General features: G+C 35.3%; 1 protein-coding gene across 1 annotated transcript; it reads left to right on the top strand.

The window, feature by feature from the left end:
* The first annotated feature begins 421 nt into the window (after window positions 1–421).
* LOC120421087 (piggyBac transposable element-derived protein 4-like) lies at window positions 422–15,920 on the top strand. The gene is made up of 5 exons (XM_039584230.2): window positions 422–1,265; window positions 1,331–1,560; window positions 1,624–1,707; window positions 1,760–1,816; window positions 15,801–15,920. The coding sequence occupies exons 1-5, from the start codon at window positions 422–424 to the stop codon at window positions 15,918–15,920; spliced, it is 1,335 nt and encodes a 444-aa protein (XP_039440164.2).
* Window positions 15,921–16,741: the final 821 nt, after the last annotated feature.

Below are 16,741 nucleotides of genomic sequence, written 5' to 3' on the forward strand. Positions count from 1 at the left end.
AGTATGATTTGGGTCGATTTGGCCATTTTGGAATCGACCGGGAACATCCGTAACATGGTTCATTTCTGAAAGAAACGGAATCAACTGGGGTACATGTAACGTCTGATTTCTTTGAAAAAGTGTCAGCACGAACAAAAACTGCGAATAAGAAAAAAAAGAGCACAGTTTTTCCTCTATGAATGGTATCAAAAGAATATGTACGAATCAACCCACCGAATTTATTGTTTGGCGCATTCGTAAAACTTTCATTGAAAACTTGCTCAGAGTGTATTGAACATGTAGTTGTAAAACCGTATTCAATAGTTCAACCGTGTTTACGTGTATTAGTGTAATTCAAATCAATGCTTGGTTTTTAGCGCCAAAATGAGAAGTGTCAATCTGAATTTAGAGTTTTATTGAAGGCGACATCCGGCTAGTGGATATGGATTACGGCAGCGATTCGGACGGGGAAATTCCAGACTACGACATCGACGACGAAATTGACGAACCATTTCCGTGGGATTTAGAATCCGATCAAGAAGACAACAATGAAGAAGAAGAAGAAGAAGCAGAACGGATTTACCTCAACAAGGCACAAGATATGGAGTGGACATCGAAGTTCCACGAGACAGGCTGGGACAAGAACCGCCAAAAGTTCTCGGAATCTGAGGGCAGCTTCAATGTCGATCCCATGAAGATTCGCACTCCCAAGGACGCATTCGTTGAGTTTGTGGACGCAGAAATGCTTGAATCTATCACAAAATACACGAATGCTGAGGCTGTTGCGGCTGGTGACTCCAAGTTCAAACCCGTATCCAGCGATGAGTTCTTGGCCTGGATGTCCTGCTCTGTGGCGGCAGGTTTGATGGGAGCCAACCACACGGGTGCACGAGCGTTATGGACAACCGACACTGTGTATGGATCAGGATTTTTCCGGTCGGTGATGAGTTTGGAGCGCTATCAGGCAATATGCAAATATGTACGATTTGACGACTCGGTCGCCCGGAGGACTCCGCGACAATATGGCGATCAGGCAAAGCCCACATACACGAAATCCGCAGACCGTCTTGCGCCGATCCGGCCGATTCTGGAACTTTTCCGAAAGAACTTTCGGGACAAATATTCACCCGGTGAAAATGTTGCAGTGGATGAACGAATTGTTAGTTTTAGAGGAAGAGTAGAGTTTCGCGTCTACAGTAAGGGAAAGCCTGATCCGTACGGCATAAAAGTGTTCGGATTATCCGATGCGGACAGCGCGTATTTTTCGACATTTGATGTTTACACCGGTAAGTAATTTATTCCATCGGTTACGTCCTACTTGTGTTCTACTCATGATTTTTGTCCTATTTAGGCAAGGTTGGAAATACCGCCGAAGTTGGCCAAGGTAAACGCGTAGTGCTGCAGCTGACGGAGCCTTATATCGGTTCAGGTCGTCGCGTGGTGTTTGATAATTTCTTCACATCGATCCCACTGTGCGAGGAGCTGGTGGAGAGGAATTTACCCTGTATTGGTACGCTCCGCAAAAATAAGCGGGAAATACCGGTGGTCGTCCAGGATGCATTGAAGGACACGGCTCGTGAGGTTGGATCTCGACTCCATGTGTACCATAGTGAACTTATGATGACGTCATACATATCTAAAAAGAACAAGCACGTGATCATGCTGTCGACGGACCCCACAGTGATTCCATCCGAGTCGATAGCGGAAGTTGGAACCGGAGCAGAAAAGGTACAATCGCCACATGTGTTATAATCGTATTCTCATGAGATAATGTTTACAGCCAGCAGTTGTAGAAATGTACAACAAGTACAAAGGAGGCGTGGATTTGACGGACCAGGTGACGAAGAAGTTCAGCTGCCAGCGTGCTACTCGGCGATGGTCAAAAGCTCTTTTTGAGAATTTGGTTGACATTGCGATACACAACGCTCATGTCATGTTCACGTGGGCAAATCCGATGGCGAAAATCACGAAGAGGGAGTTCATCGAATGGCTGGCTAAACAGATGGCGATTGCGCACGTCGAAACTCGCAGAAAAACCGTCGTTGGTCTACACACGGATGTTGTCAACCTGATGGATAACTTTTTGCTGAATTTCTCGCAAAAATATGGTCCAACTACGCGTCCAACTGCTTCTTGCAATGTGTGCAGTGTGCGCACAAATTTGCTTGTGTGCGCCAGGTGCAAATCTGCCGTATTCTGTACGACTCATTATTTGGAGAAAAAGTTCTACCGATGTGCTGATTGTTGCGATGTAACAGAAGGAGAGGTAAAACTCAAAAGTGGCATTCAGCGTTGTAATCGTTGTCAGCGACACCTTGACAAAAAAACTCCGGTTTATTGTCATAATTGTGGTGACTACATGTGTGCCCTGCACAAGAAAACTGTTGTGCACCTGAAGCTTTGTGGAACCTGCTCCACGGAAGCTTCTCCAAAACCAAAGAGCGGATGAACGGTAATAAAAAACTAAAAAAATTAAACCATATGAATGTTATAACAAATGTTGAGAAGTAATTCCAAAATGGCCAAATGGACCCAAATCATACTTTGGATGTCAATTCTGAACTGCTGAGTCAAAATCAGTGTTGTTTGACATGTCGGAAGGCATACTTGGGATGTTTCCAAAAACAGTCCACCGGAACCATGTTACGGATGTTCCCGGTCGATTCCAAAATGGCCAAATGGACCCAAATCATACTTTGGATGTCAATTCTGAACTGCTGAGTCAAAATCAGTGTTGTTTGACATGTCGGAAGGCATACTTGGGATGTTTCCAAAAACGGTCCACCGGAACCATGTTACGGATGTTCCCGGTCGATTCCAAAATGGCCAAATCGACCCAAATCATACTTTGGATGTCAATTCTGAACTGCTGAGTCAAAATCAGTGTTGTTTGACATGTCGAAAGGCATACTTGAGATGTTTCCAAAAACGGTCCACCGGAACCATGTTACGGATGTTCCCGGTCGATTCCAAAATGGCCAAATGGACCCAAATCATACTTTGGATGTCAATTCTGAACTGCTGAGTCAAAATCAGTGTTGTTTGACATGTCGGTAGCCGTATTAGACTTGATTTAGAGTTCGCCATCAGTTCCTCTGTGGTCGGTTCCGGAAGGGTGGCCAATTCAAATCCAGTGGTCCGGGACCAAAGGAATATGCGAAATATGTCCCGAATAGGTCTTGGAGCAAATTTGGATTGTTTTTATAAAGAATGTATGATTATAACCATCACTTGTAGATTGGGTTGAATACCCAGACAAAAACCTACCCCAGTAGGTTCCGGAATATCTCCGTGGCCAAGTGACCAATTCCGGATGTCTTTATAGATTCTGAAAATAGAGATTTGTCCGGTTCTTTTGAGGGGTAAACGGGATTATTTGGTCGAAACAGGCCAAAGATACAGCATTTTAAAGGTTTTTTCGGTATCTCGCATCAGACGTTCGGACTGTAAGGGTTAAATGTATGTAAACTATGTCCGGATCCATTATCCGACCCATCGTTGGATAAGTTATCAAAAGACCTTTCAAATGAGTACAAAACATTGAAGATCTGGCAACCCTTTCTCAAATTATGACCACTTAAGTGATAATTATGATCTTTTTTGAAGCCGGGTCTCACTTAAATGTATGTAAACTATGTCCGGATCCATCATCCGACCCATCGTTGGTTAGGTAAACGAAAGACCTTTCTAATGAGTCCAAAACATTGAAGATCTGGCAACCCTGTCTCGAGATATGACCACTTAAGTGATATTTATGTACATTTTTGAAGCCGGATCTCACTTAAATGTATGTAAACTATGTCCGGATCCATTATCCGACCCATCGTTGGTTAGGTAATCAAAAGACCTTTCAAATGAGTACAAAACATTGAAGATCTGGCAACCCTGTCTCAAGTTATGACCACTTAAGTGATAATTATGATCTTTTTTGAAGCCGGATCTCACTTAAATGTATGTAAACTATGTCCGGATCCATCAGCCGACCCATCGTTGGTTAGGTAAACGAAAGACCTTTCCAATGAGTCCAAAACATTGAAGATCTGGCAACCCTGTCTCGAGATAAGACCACTTAAGTGATAATTATGATCTTTTTTGAAGCCGGATCTCACTTAAATGTATGTAAACTATGTCCGGATCCATCATCCGACCCATCGTTGGATTGGTTATCAAAAGACCTTTCAAATGAGTACAAAACATTGAAGATCTGGCAACCCTGTCTCGAGATATGACCACTTAAGTGATAATTATGATCTTTTTTGAAGCCGGATCTCACTTAAATGTATGTAAACTATGTCCGGATCCATCATCCGACCCATCGTTGGTTAGGTAAACGAAAGACCTTTCCAATGAGTCCAAAACATTGAAGATCTGGCAACCTTGTCTCGAGATATGACCACTTAAGTGATATTTATGTACATTTTTGAAGCCGGATCTCACTTAAATGTATGTAAACTATGTCCGGATCCATTATCCGACCCATCGTAGTTTAGGTAATCGAAAGACCTTTCCAATGAGTCCAAAACATTGAAGATCTGGCAACCCTATCTCGAAATATGACCCCATCATTGATATTTATGTACTTTTTTTAATGCCTATGCTATCTCCGGGGACATCATCCGACTCATCGTTGGTTATGTAATGAGTTTTTCCCATGAGTCCAAAACATTGAAGATCTGGCAACGCTCAGTTTCAAGTTTTGACTGCTTAAGTGACATTTGTATATTTTTTTTATTGAGAAATAGATGGAATTTGTGTCCAAACCCATCATATCACCAAATGTTGGTAAAAAGTGAGGAAGGCACCAACCACATAGGTGGATTAAGTTAGTTTTTCATAAAGTATTCGCCTCCTTTTCTCTCCCACAAAAATACTGGGGACAAGGTAGCTGTCAAACTAGGCCAAAATGTTAATGTGACTCATAAAATGAACTTTGAGTGATTTGAGTTCATTTCTGACGTCACGATTTTCTCCTCTATTGTCAATTGGCAATAGGGGAGAAAATCGTGACGTCAGAAATGAACTCAAATCACTCAAAGTTCATTTTGTGAGTGACTTTAACATTTTGGCCTAGTTTGACAGCTAGATTGTCCCCAGTTTTCTGTGAGAGAGAAAAGGAGGCGAATACTTTATGAAAATCATACCTGTCAAAATTCCGAGCCTCAAAATTTTGTCGCGAGTTGCTTTTCTCCTCTATTCGGCCCAAAAAGTACCTAGGGGAACAGCATCTAATTCCAGCGTGCCTCTAATGTTGCCATATCAGCACTTTGACATTCAATTACATCTCATTAACAGCGTTTTCAACGGAAATCGAGTGATAAATAGCTCAATAAGAAGTGAGCAAGCAAGTTTCTATCAATAGTTTTGCAAAATAAGTTGTTTTTATAGTGAATATCAGCAAATTGGATGGAGTTAGGAACGGGTGCTTAACCAGCCAAACATACGAGAATTTTCCCTACTAAGGACGTTGCACATTTTTTTTTTAATTTTTGCCAAAAGAAAGGGGCAAACAAACATCGCAAAACAGTTGGAGGACAAAATCCTAGAATCACTAATTTTTCCCTACCCACAACGCTAAGGACTTGTCACATTATTCGAAGTGCGGAGGTGGTGGTGGTCCCGAGGTTACACTTCCCAAAATAACTTCACTCCGGGGCACGAATAGATGATGATGGAAGAAGGTGTTGTTGTTGCCAGTATGAATGCTGGTACCCGCAGAGCAATCCCAACATCACCATCCGCAGCAGCAGCAGCTTCAGAATCAAATATTTATGCTGCGATGGCACCTCTTCTTTCCTAGATGGACGAGTGCTCTCCTTGAAAGCTCCCTTGTACAAGTAGTGTCGGTCCCATTCATAATTCAAAACCTTTTTAGTCATTGTGTAACGTGTGTTTGTGCGGCGTCTTCCAATCATTCGCCCACCAGAGAGTGAGTGGGAAGAGTGCTTGCTACTAAGTGGATTGATTGATTGGGGACACTTCATTATCCACGGCGGAAGTTTCTCTGTTTGGTGTACGTGTGCCACATGTCTTCACGAAATTAGCAATTGGTTGCTGTGTTCAAGTTTAAAACTCGACATCTTAAAATGAATATTAAAATAAGCTATAGTCAGTTCATAATTTGTGATAATGATGAATCATTCGATCATTCGATCATTCGAATCATTTTGTTTGGTGCAATGCACAAAGTTCGCCTATGTATAGTTTGTTTACTCTACTGTTACTTGTGGAATGAAACCAACATCCGCGATCTACTTTTTGACATGGCGGGCGTCTCTGCTGGCCTGTCCATAAGTCATTTTTTATCCTATCTTACTGGGAGAATGCTTGAGCTCATGTTCGAAAATTACACAAGAAATCACTGTCAGTTTTCAACTCTCACTAGTCACAAGCGATATCGCAGGTGACTCAGCGCATTGTGACCGTTGACCATCAACCCACTTATCGCACTCGGTGCCATCAATGTCAAAAAGTGAACAAAATAGTATCTTCTTCCCACACGCTTCGAGTGGTCCACTTTAGAGCGCTCCACTGGCTGCCAGTTCCAGAAGAGCATCACCGTCGTTACCGTTATCATCATCATCATCATCATCATCACCCTGGACAAACATATTCGCAACTACCGACTCTGATTCGGTGACTAAACCCTTCAACGCTTTCGCCACAACAGCAAAGTGATAAAGTAGCATTCGATGCGTGTGTGTGTGTGTGTGTGTGTGTGTGTGTGTGTGTGTGTGTGTGTGTGTTTGTCTGCTTGTGTGATGGAGATGTCGCAAATAAGCATAAAATTGGGGTATTTTGTGATCGAAAAGGGTAAAATGAATATGTTTGATTTGAGCATTGAGGCAGAATGAGTGTGCGGGACGAGTAGTTTATCTAAGTTTGATGGGATACCGTTGATTTATTTTTACCGTTCAACCTGAATGGTGGATAAACTGTCGAATCCTGATCACTATTTCTTCAAATCATAGCATAACGGGTCTGCACCACGCTGTAGGGGGTGCCACAATGGTCAATTCAATATTCTTAGACAATTTGATTGCTGCCCGGTACATCCAAAAATATCTAAGAACGTAAATTTCCACACTGTGCTCCAAGGCTACGCCCATACAGTCCCGTGGGGATTTGGGAGGGGATGTTTTTGTTGTTCACTAGTGGCAAAAGTGCAGGGAACCCATGCGACTTTTAAAAGTGAACGGAATTTTTTTGGGAGGTTTGGAATGGGGGTTAGGGGAATTTCATCGGGCCGATGAAAATTGTTGAATGCGTAATGTATTAAATGATTTGGAAGTTTGTACGTGTAAGTGTGAGTCTTTAGTGTATTATATACTAAGCATGTAGTTTTGTAAAAATAATAAATGAAACAAATATAATATATATAATAAATATAATAAATAAAATCAAGATGATTACAGGAAGCTGTAAAAAAAAGCAGCAATTTAAAATATAAATGCTCCAGATGGTTCTCATGCTGTTCCAGGAAGTTTTGTTAATTTAAACAATTTGATCATATATGGTATGAGGAGATGGTATGTTACAGGAAAGGAAAAGGATAAGGAATAATATAAACATTTATATAAATCATATAGTGAGTTGATAAATTTACATGCAGACAGTAAAATTACCACAATCCCTCACCCCATACGAACAGCGACACAAAAGCACACACAAAAAAATTAACATGAATAATCACGACTTCGACTGACACGCAACAATATTCATTAGCACTATGACCCCCCTCCCTCACCGCATGCATGATATGAACATGAACACGATCACGAATACAGCACAAAAAGAACACCACAAAAATCCAGCTTCCCGGCACTGCTGCTCACGCGATACTCTGATTGTACTACTTGGACTTATAAGACAAAAATTCGAATATTGCTCAAATTATGGTGTACTGAACCGCATAATTTTTATAATTACATTTGTAGTTACAACTTACATATTTTAAAAACAAATAAGGCAATTACAAATTTGATATCGAGTTTTGACTCCTAAGAATTCATGAACATATTTAAGTTTTTCTCAGTGAAGGAAGGCTACAAAATCAAACGAAAAATGAACTTCTTTAAAACTGCTACTAGACCTACCGTCACGTACAACAAACTATCCACTTTAACGACCCAGAAGTCTTCTGTGGTCTTTATTGAAAGTTTCTGCTCGAACGTATACTTCTTAAATTTTCTCGTACAAAATTTATCCTGCAATTCAATCCAATAACAAAAGTTTCCTGTTTGTATTTTATTCCGCCTTTATGCATCCAATAAAAGCATATAACAAAAGGCTTCTTAGGTTCCGACAACAAACCAGACTCGATTATTCGAAGTTTTGATTATCCGAAGTTCAATTATCCGAAGGTTTGTATGGGACTCTAGATAGGAATGCAGATTATCAAATCAAATTTTTTTTAGGCCGATGCAAAAAATTTTCAACGTTTTTGTCCTTCGACTAAGGCCGAAGTCGAAAGGGGGGGGGGGGGGGGGATTTAAAATTTCATTTCATGAAAAATCATTAGAAAATGCATTATTCACCCGAACAGTTGATATGCAACTCTTGATTAATTTTTTTAAATGTGAGATCTGACGAAAAAATTTACGCTGAAAATTATTATAAATGCTGGAGAATGCATTTAACATAGATTTAAGTTGATTCCACTGCAACTTCCATTGACATTTTGAACTTTTTTGTATATTTCAATAGATATATTATCGTATAAAGAACAAAAAGTTTGTTATTTTTGTTAAGCACATTTGAAGATTTTTGGGATCGCGGCGACTAAAACTGTATTTTTTGCAATGAACTAATTTAAAATTTGAATTTCATCCCCACGGAAAGAAGGTTTATCGTGAATCTTACTAAATTTCGGTTAAAAACCCTAAAAAAATTGGTTGTTTTTCTAACCACGATTTTTTTTAGCTGGAAATCCTAAAAAAAATCCTGGATTTGACAGCTGGATCCAGGTCCTAAAAATGATAAATCCAGCTAAATTTTTAGTAAATTTTACTAATTTGCAAGCTGAAAAAATGCTGTCAGTCTCAAAAGCTGTATGTTTTCAGAAGGTCTGAAAGCTATTTCAGCTAGTTTTTGTGGTATTCTAGGAAGTTTTATGGTTAGTCCAGCGAGTTTTTAGACTGTTTCAACTAGTTTTTTTTTGGAATCATTCTCAAAATTTTCCATTGATGGCTGCGAAGCCAGGTATTTTCACACATCTTTTTAGCTAGTTTAACTAACTTTGCCGCTATTCTTGGTAGGTGTTTTGGTTGAAATAGCAAATTTTTTCACTATTTCTACAAGTTTTCTTTCGAAAGCCTCCATTGCTGCCTGCAAAGCACGCTTTATTTACCCAGCCTTTTGGCTGATTTAGCTCGTTTCTTTTTTGTTCTTGCTACGTTTTTCGGTAAGTCCAGCTAATTTTTCGACTGTTTTAACTAGTAATTTCGAAATCATTTAAAAAAATCCCTTACTGCCTAAAGCTGTTTTTTATTTTCAAAAAGACTTTTTGCTGGTGTAGCATGATTTTCCGCTATTCTTGGATGATTCAATAGTTTCCAGGCTTTTTAAACTATATTATAATTGATCATCCTAATTGTACGGCTTAGTTGCGATATTCTATTGTATGTATAAAAATACAAAAATACAAAATTACAAAAATACAAAAATACAAAAATACAAAAATACAAAAATACAAAAATACAAAAATACCAAAATACCAAAATACAAAAATACAAAAATACAAAAATACAAAAATACAAAAATACAAAAATACAAAAATACAAAAATACAAAAATACAAAAATACAAAAATACAAAAATACAAAAATACAAAAATACAAAAATACAAAAATACAAAAATACGAAAATACAAAAATACAAAAATATAAAAATACAAAAATACAAAAATACAAAAATACAAAAATACAAAAATACAAAAATACAAAAATACAAAAATACAAAAATACAAAAATACAAAAATACAAAAATACAAAAATACAAAAATACAAAAATACAAAAATACAAAAATACAAAAATACAAAAATACAAAAATACAAAAATACAAAAATACAAAAATACAAAAATACAAAAATACAAAAATACAAAAATACAAAAATACAAAAATACAAAAATACAAAAATACAAAAATACAAAAATACAAAAATACAAAAATACAAAAATACAAAAATACAAAAATACAAAAATACAAAAATACAAAAATACAAAAATACAAAAATACAAAAATACAAAAATACAAAAATACAAAAATACAAAAATACAAAAATACAAAAATACAAAAATACAAAAATACAAAAATACAAAAATACAAAAATACAAAAATACAAAAATACAAAAATACAAAAATACAAAAATACAAAAATACAAAAATACAAAAATACAAAAATACAAAAATACAAAAATACAAAAATACAAAAATACAAAAATACAAAAATACAAAAATACAAAAATACAAAAATACAAAAATACAAAAATACAAAAATACAAAAATACAAAAATACAAAAATACAAAAATACAAAAATACAAAAAAATACCAAAAAATACAAAAATACCAAAAAATACCAAAAAATACAAAAATACAAAAATACAAAAATACAAAAATACAAAAATACAAAAATACAAAAATACAAAAATACAAAAATACAAAAATACAAAAATACAAAAATACAAAAATACAAAAATACAAAAATACAAAAATACAAAAATATAAAAATACAAAAAAAAATACAAAAAGATATTTTGGCTAAAATTATAGTAAATTGAAGTTATATTTAAACTACGTTTTGCATTTAACAAAGTTTGAATATAACATCAAATTACTTTAATTTAAACTTAATTTAACTTATTTCAACTTAATTTAACTAAATTTAACTTAATTTAACTTAATTTAACTAAATTTAACTTAATTTAACTTTATTTAACTTAATTTAACTTAATTTAACTTAATTTAACTTAATTTAACTTTATTCAACTTAATTTAACTTAATTTAACTTAATTTAACTTAATTTAACTTAATTTAACTTAATTTAACTTAATTTAACTTAATTTAACTTAATTTAACTTAATTTAACTTAATTTAACTTAATTTAACTTAATTTAACTTAATTTAACTTAATTTAACTTAATTTTACTTAATTTAACTTAATTTAACTTAATTTAACATAATTTAACTTAATTTAACTTAATTTAACTTAATTTAACCTAATTAAACTTAATTTAACTAAATTTAACTTAATTTCAATTGAATTTTATCAAATAATTTTAAATTTAACCAAATTCTACCAAATTACATTTAATTCAACTGAATTCTACCAAATGAAATAACATTTAAATAAATGTACATATTACCTATATTCAACTACATTAACCTAAATTCAACTACATTTTTCTAAATATAACCATTTTCAACTAATTTAAGCTCAATTTAACTTATTTAATTTAATTTTACTTTTTTTTCTTATATTTACTGAATTTTACACATTTTTACTTTATTTTACTTGATTTCACTTTATTTTACTTGATTTTACTTAATTTTACTTAATTTTACTTAATTTTACTTAATTTTACTTAATTTTACTTAATTTTACTTAATTTTACTTAATTTTACTTAATTTTACTTAATTTCACTTGATTTTACTTAATTTTTCTTAATTTTACTAAATTTTACTAAATTTTACTTAATTTTACTTGATTTTACTTAATTTTACTTAATTTTTCTTAATTTTACTAAATTTTACTTAATTTTACTTAATTTTACTTAATTCTACTTAATTTTACTTAATTTTTCTTAATTTTACTTAATTTTACTTAATTTTACTTAATTTTAATTAATTTTACTGAATTTAACTAAATTTTACTTAATTTTACTCAATTTTACTTAATTTTACTTAATTTTACTTAATTTTACTAAATTTTACTAAATTTTACTAAATTTTACTTAATTTTACTTAATTTTACTTAATTTTACTTAATTTTATTTAATTTTACTTAATTTTACTTAATTTTACTAAATTTTACCTAATTTTACTTAATTTTACTTAATTTTACTAAATTTTACCTAATTTTACTTAATTTTACTTAATTTTACTTAATTTTACTTAATTTTACTTGATTTTACTTAATTTTACTTAATTTTACTTAATTTTACTTAATTTAACCCAATTTTACTTAATTTTACTCAATATTACTTAATTTTACTTAATTTTACTTAATTTTAATTAATTTTACTTAATTTTACTTAATTTTACTTAATTTTACTTAATTTTACTTAATTTTACTTAATTTTACTTTAATTTATTAATTTAACTTAATTTTTTTTTTACAAAATTTAGCTTAACACATCTTAATTTAACCAAATTTGGGCAAATTCAACTAAATTAAACTTAATTTTTCTTAATTTTTCTTATTTTTTCTTAATTTTTCTTAATTTTTCTTAATTTTACTTAATTTTACTTAATTTAATTAATTTTACTTAATTTTAGTTAATTTCACTTAATTTTACATAATTTTGCTTAAATTTACTTTATTTTGCTTGATTTTACTTAATTTTGATTAATTTTACTTATTTTTGCCTAATTTTATTTATTTTACTAAATTTAACTTAACACAACTTAATTTAACTAAATTTGGGCAAATTCAACTAAATTACACTAAAAGTAACTATTTTCAACTAAATTTATCTGAATTCAACTAAATTTTGCTTAATTTAACTAATTTTTATAAACTCTTCTTAATTTAACTAATATTAACTAATTTAATAAAACTTAAAATGATTAAACTCAATTTCACTTAATTTAACTTAACTGAACTTCATTTAACTTCATTTCTAACAATATTTAACACTATTTTATGATGTGCTTAAAAGGCGTTAGGTGCCCTATTTGTTCGGATTTGTCAAACATCGGCCAATCTATGTCTAGACATTCTGTACCAGCCGCCCCTCCAGGTGGACAGATGTCCATACAAAAAAGTAGAGTGTGGACAATCGCCAGTCTCACCTTTCCCCTGCCAAAGTGTTCACGTGGTTTAGGGATGCCCCCACTTTATGTTAAGTACATGTTTTTACCTACGCATCCTCCAAACAGTAACGAGAGGCTCAACTTCTAACCACTTTCCCTCAACACAAAAAACTTCTCACCTTATCAACTGAAGCATTCCTTCAGGTGCCGATCCGCAGAAAATCTTCCTGGCTTTTAATTTATTCACTCACACAACACATTCTATCGCCTTTTGCACTTGCACTTGCACTTGCACTCAAACAACACACATAATCATCAAAAAATACTTCGCGAACTGAGCGGCTCAAACAGGATCGAACACGACACAGGACGTTGCTTTGTTTTGTTTTCGAACTGATGATCTGTCAAAAATCCATGCTGCCGGTTCCAGCTAGTTTTTTCGGTAATTGTACGCAAAATTGTGCTGAAACACCATTATTTTTGGTAAAATCTCTTCTGTCATTTTGGTTTGGGCTGTCAGTTTTGGAAAGCAAATCAGCAATCAGGGTTAGCTATTTCACCATTCCCAGATTGGTAAATTTAGCTGAAATTTTAGCTGATTCAACCGAAAAAATCACTGTTTCACCAATTTGAAGCCAGCTAATTTGAATTGTTAAATTTTAGATGGAACTCCTTTCCGTGCCCATTTCAAATCTCAACAATTCCCATGCTGAGCTCTCATTCGAAATTTATCCGCAAATTTACGTTAATCTCACCACGAAGCCCGCTCGCCGTGGCAAACTTGATTTACGTGCCTCTTGAGGGCTCAACCGAGCGTGGCAAACAAAATTACGACCCCCATCTCCTCCCTTCAAAACACTGCGAAGCTTTGCGGTGCCACCCACCACACACCACGCACCATCAAATTTCCGGTCCGCTGAAGCGCAATGCTCAAATTTTAAATCGCGTCTCACTGTGGAGTCAGACAAACACGCGGCTACGCCATCGACTACAAACAGGGAATTAATTATACTTCAAGGACACGCCAAAGCGATTTGTGGCAACCAGTAACAGAGCCTTGAAACACAAAAAAAAATCTTTGAAATTTTCCACTCACTCTCAGGATTTTTTGCTTTCAGGAAATGAAACTCGAGTTGTCTCTGGTTGGCTCAAATTTTCGATGGAGAGCAGTTCTCTTGAGAAGAAAAAAACTCGCAATTCTTGCAAAAAACAATTTGATTAATATACATCGAGCTTTTTTTTTCTATAATATACGTGGGTGCGCATGGTTGCTTAAGATAATTCCACACGATTCATACCTGAAAAGTACATTTTTTTATTTGAAGGAATTTCACTAAAACTCCATTCTGTCGATAAGAGCGTGTTCAGGGAGCCCAAATCTAACAGAAGCGTTTACTGCCATCAATTTCAGAAATGTTGAATTGTGTATCCCTGCGTGGCAAAAAATGTGGCCTTTTGGGACAAAACTGAACGCAGACTCGAATTTAGCGGTAAAAATCCACTAGAACAAACAAATTTTGTTTTCAAAAACACGACTTGAACTATATGTAACAGATTTTGCGGGTTTCCCGAGAATCGACCAGGATAAACCTTGAAATCCAGAGATGGGGTAAAATCAAAGTTTTGATTTGTTTTCGCTGCGCAAACTGTTCCGTAACAATTTATATAATTTATTTTAATCAGCTTAAATTTTCTATCATTCGTCGCCGTCAGTGCTGGCGTCCTGATCGTGACCAACGACCACGTGGACAGAAAAATGTGCAACAGGACTCCCGGGCGAGGACAAAGTTCGATGTAAAAAGAGCTCGCAGGAGGGATGCTTAATTAATATTTGCTGACTATACACCGAAGAAATAAGAAGGGGCGAGTGGGAGGCAGAACTTTGCCACGAACCAATCTCGTTCTTAGGAGCGACGCGACCGTGAGATGGGATTGCTATGTAGACCAGCTTGTACCGCCAGAGATTTCCCATGGTCAAGGAGTTGAGGCAGCCCCAATGGAAAATCGCTTCCGCAGCTTATTACGAGCACGTGGCGAAGGTGGTGTCTCTTGATTTTGTACCAACAGTGAGGCTTTGCCAGGGAGAAAGTTTTAATTGGATCCTGCCAGGAAAGTAGCGTTTTTTTGGCGGTGGACAAAATATCGAAATTTGATTAGCAATTCCCGGTTGTTTGCTAGGTGGGTTGCTCGAAATAAGCTACCCCTCCTAAGCCCGTATACTTTGACAACAAATTGATAAGCAAACAATCAGCACAAACAGAATGAATCAATTATTTATGGAATTGCTGGTATGTATCTTTTTACCATGCTTCAACATTTATGAAACTAAAACATCTTGTTGCTGTTAAAAAAATGTGCTATGATTTTACACCATGCGTCCAAATGAAATTATTATTTTTAAAGTCACCTATGCTGCCATTAGTTTTAAATCAAGTTTCTAAGTAATAAAGGTCAAACATTAAACTGCATTTACTGAAAATTGGAAAATTAACATCAGAATTAACTTCAATTTCACGGTAAGGTAACGAAACCACATGACTCCAGGGCACACCTCTCCTCTCTTATCCCTACAGTGGTTCCATTCTCAGTACCAATCGAGCAGGTGTACAACAGTCCCACATCATCACCAATTCTCGTTCACACACATGTGCCCGTAACGCGTGTGAACCTAAAAAAAACCCAAATCAACCTCCAACACCGCACTCACGATCCGGAAGGCAAATTTCTCCATCAGTGCACACACACATATCGTAATCATCATTCAATGGGTTATCTCACACCACCCACTGATGTCCCAACCCAGCAGGTCATCCCTCAACCCTGCGCCCACTCTTTCTGCACCCTCCCAGACTGTCATTATCACCGTTCTTACCCGGATTCGCTCGCAGGAAACCGTCAGCCTCTCGAATCCATTCCACATGCCATCTCTCACGAAATCACTGGCTCAGCAAATGGGTTACACGGCATGACTGCCACCGGCGGCCCATCTGTGTTCCGAACCACCCACAATCCTCCATCTGGTGGCCTGCGTTATATTCAACCCTGTTCGTAAAAAAATATAAACCCAACCTTAAATTAATTCAGAAAAAGCATAGAAAACCGAACTTTTTTTTTTTTAAATATTACTAAACTGCATTTTTGGGAAATGAATTATTGGCCCATAAAAGGTTAACACTATGGCGTACACCCCTATCGACCCCTACAGCCTTGCCCGGAACACGACGCCGTCGTGCTATCTTGTCGTACGTCGCTTTTTGACGTTCCGAGAAAAACGCGTTTTAATGTTTGACCGTGAATAAACAAAAGCGAGAGCACGCAATGTTAACAATAACAAACACGTTTTGTGTGGTTGATCATTCTGTGCATAGTCCTGAAGTTTGGTTGAATTTGGTTTCTGGAGTCCCGAGTTATAACTGAAAATGTTTATTTTTCAATTTTCAGGGAGTGACAAGATAGCACGACAAGATTGAAACTTCTTTCATAAGAAAAGTGACAAAAATTGAGTTTTTTCGGTTTTTATTGAATATCTCAGGATTGAAATCGAATTTTAGGGATCTGTGAAGGTCAAAAGGTGATGCATTGTGAGCTGCATATAATGGCGTTCTTAACTCAATTCAACCCAAAATCGACATTCGACAAGTTAGCACGACAGCGACGAACAGAACAAAAAAAAATCTGGGAAAAAATGTGTGTATTTCGTCTCATTTTTAGTTCTTCCTGGCAACTTTCTCCCGGGGCGCGATAATAACCATCCGACGACCCTCGATGGTGCGGCCAGACCACACGGCAT

This window comes from Culex pipiens, chromosome 1 (genome assembly GCF_016801865.2).
Source record: "Culex pipiens pallens isolate TS chromosome 1, TS_CPP_V2, whole genome shotgun sequence".
NCBI lineage: Eukaryota > Metazoa > Arthropoda > Insecta > Diptera > Culicidae > Culex > Culex pipiens.

What these genes read in the sequence shown, in the direction of transcription:
- LOC120421087 (XM_039584230.2), top strand. Translation starts at nt 422, where the DNA reads ATGGATTACGGCAGCGATTCGGACGGGGAAATTCCAGACTACGACATC. An exon ending in TGAAGGACACGGCTCGTGAG is followed by an intron (nt 1,561 to 1,623) that starts GTTGGATCTCGA and finishes ATATCTAAAAAG; the next exon opens with AACAAGCACGTGATCATGCT. An exon ending in GCGTGGATTTGACGGACCAG is followed by an intron (nt 1,817 to 15,800) that starts GTGACGAAGAAG and finishes GCACCCTCCCAG; the next exon opens with ACTGTCATTATCACCGTTCT.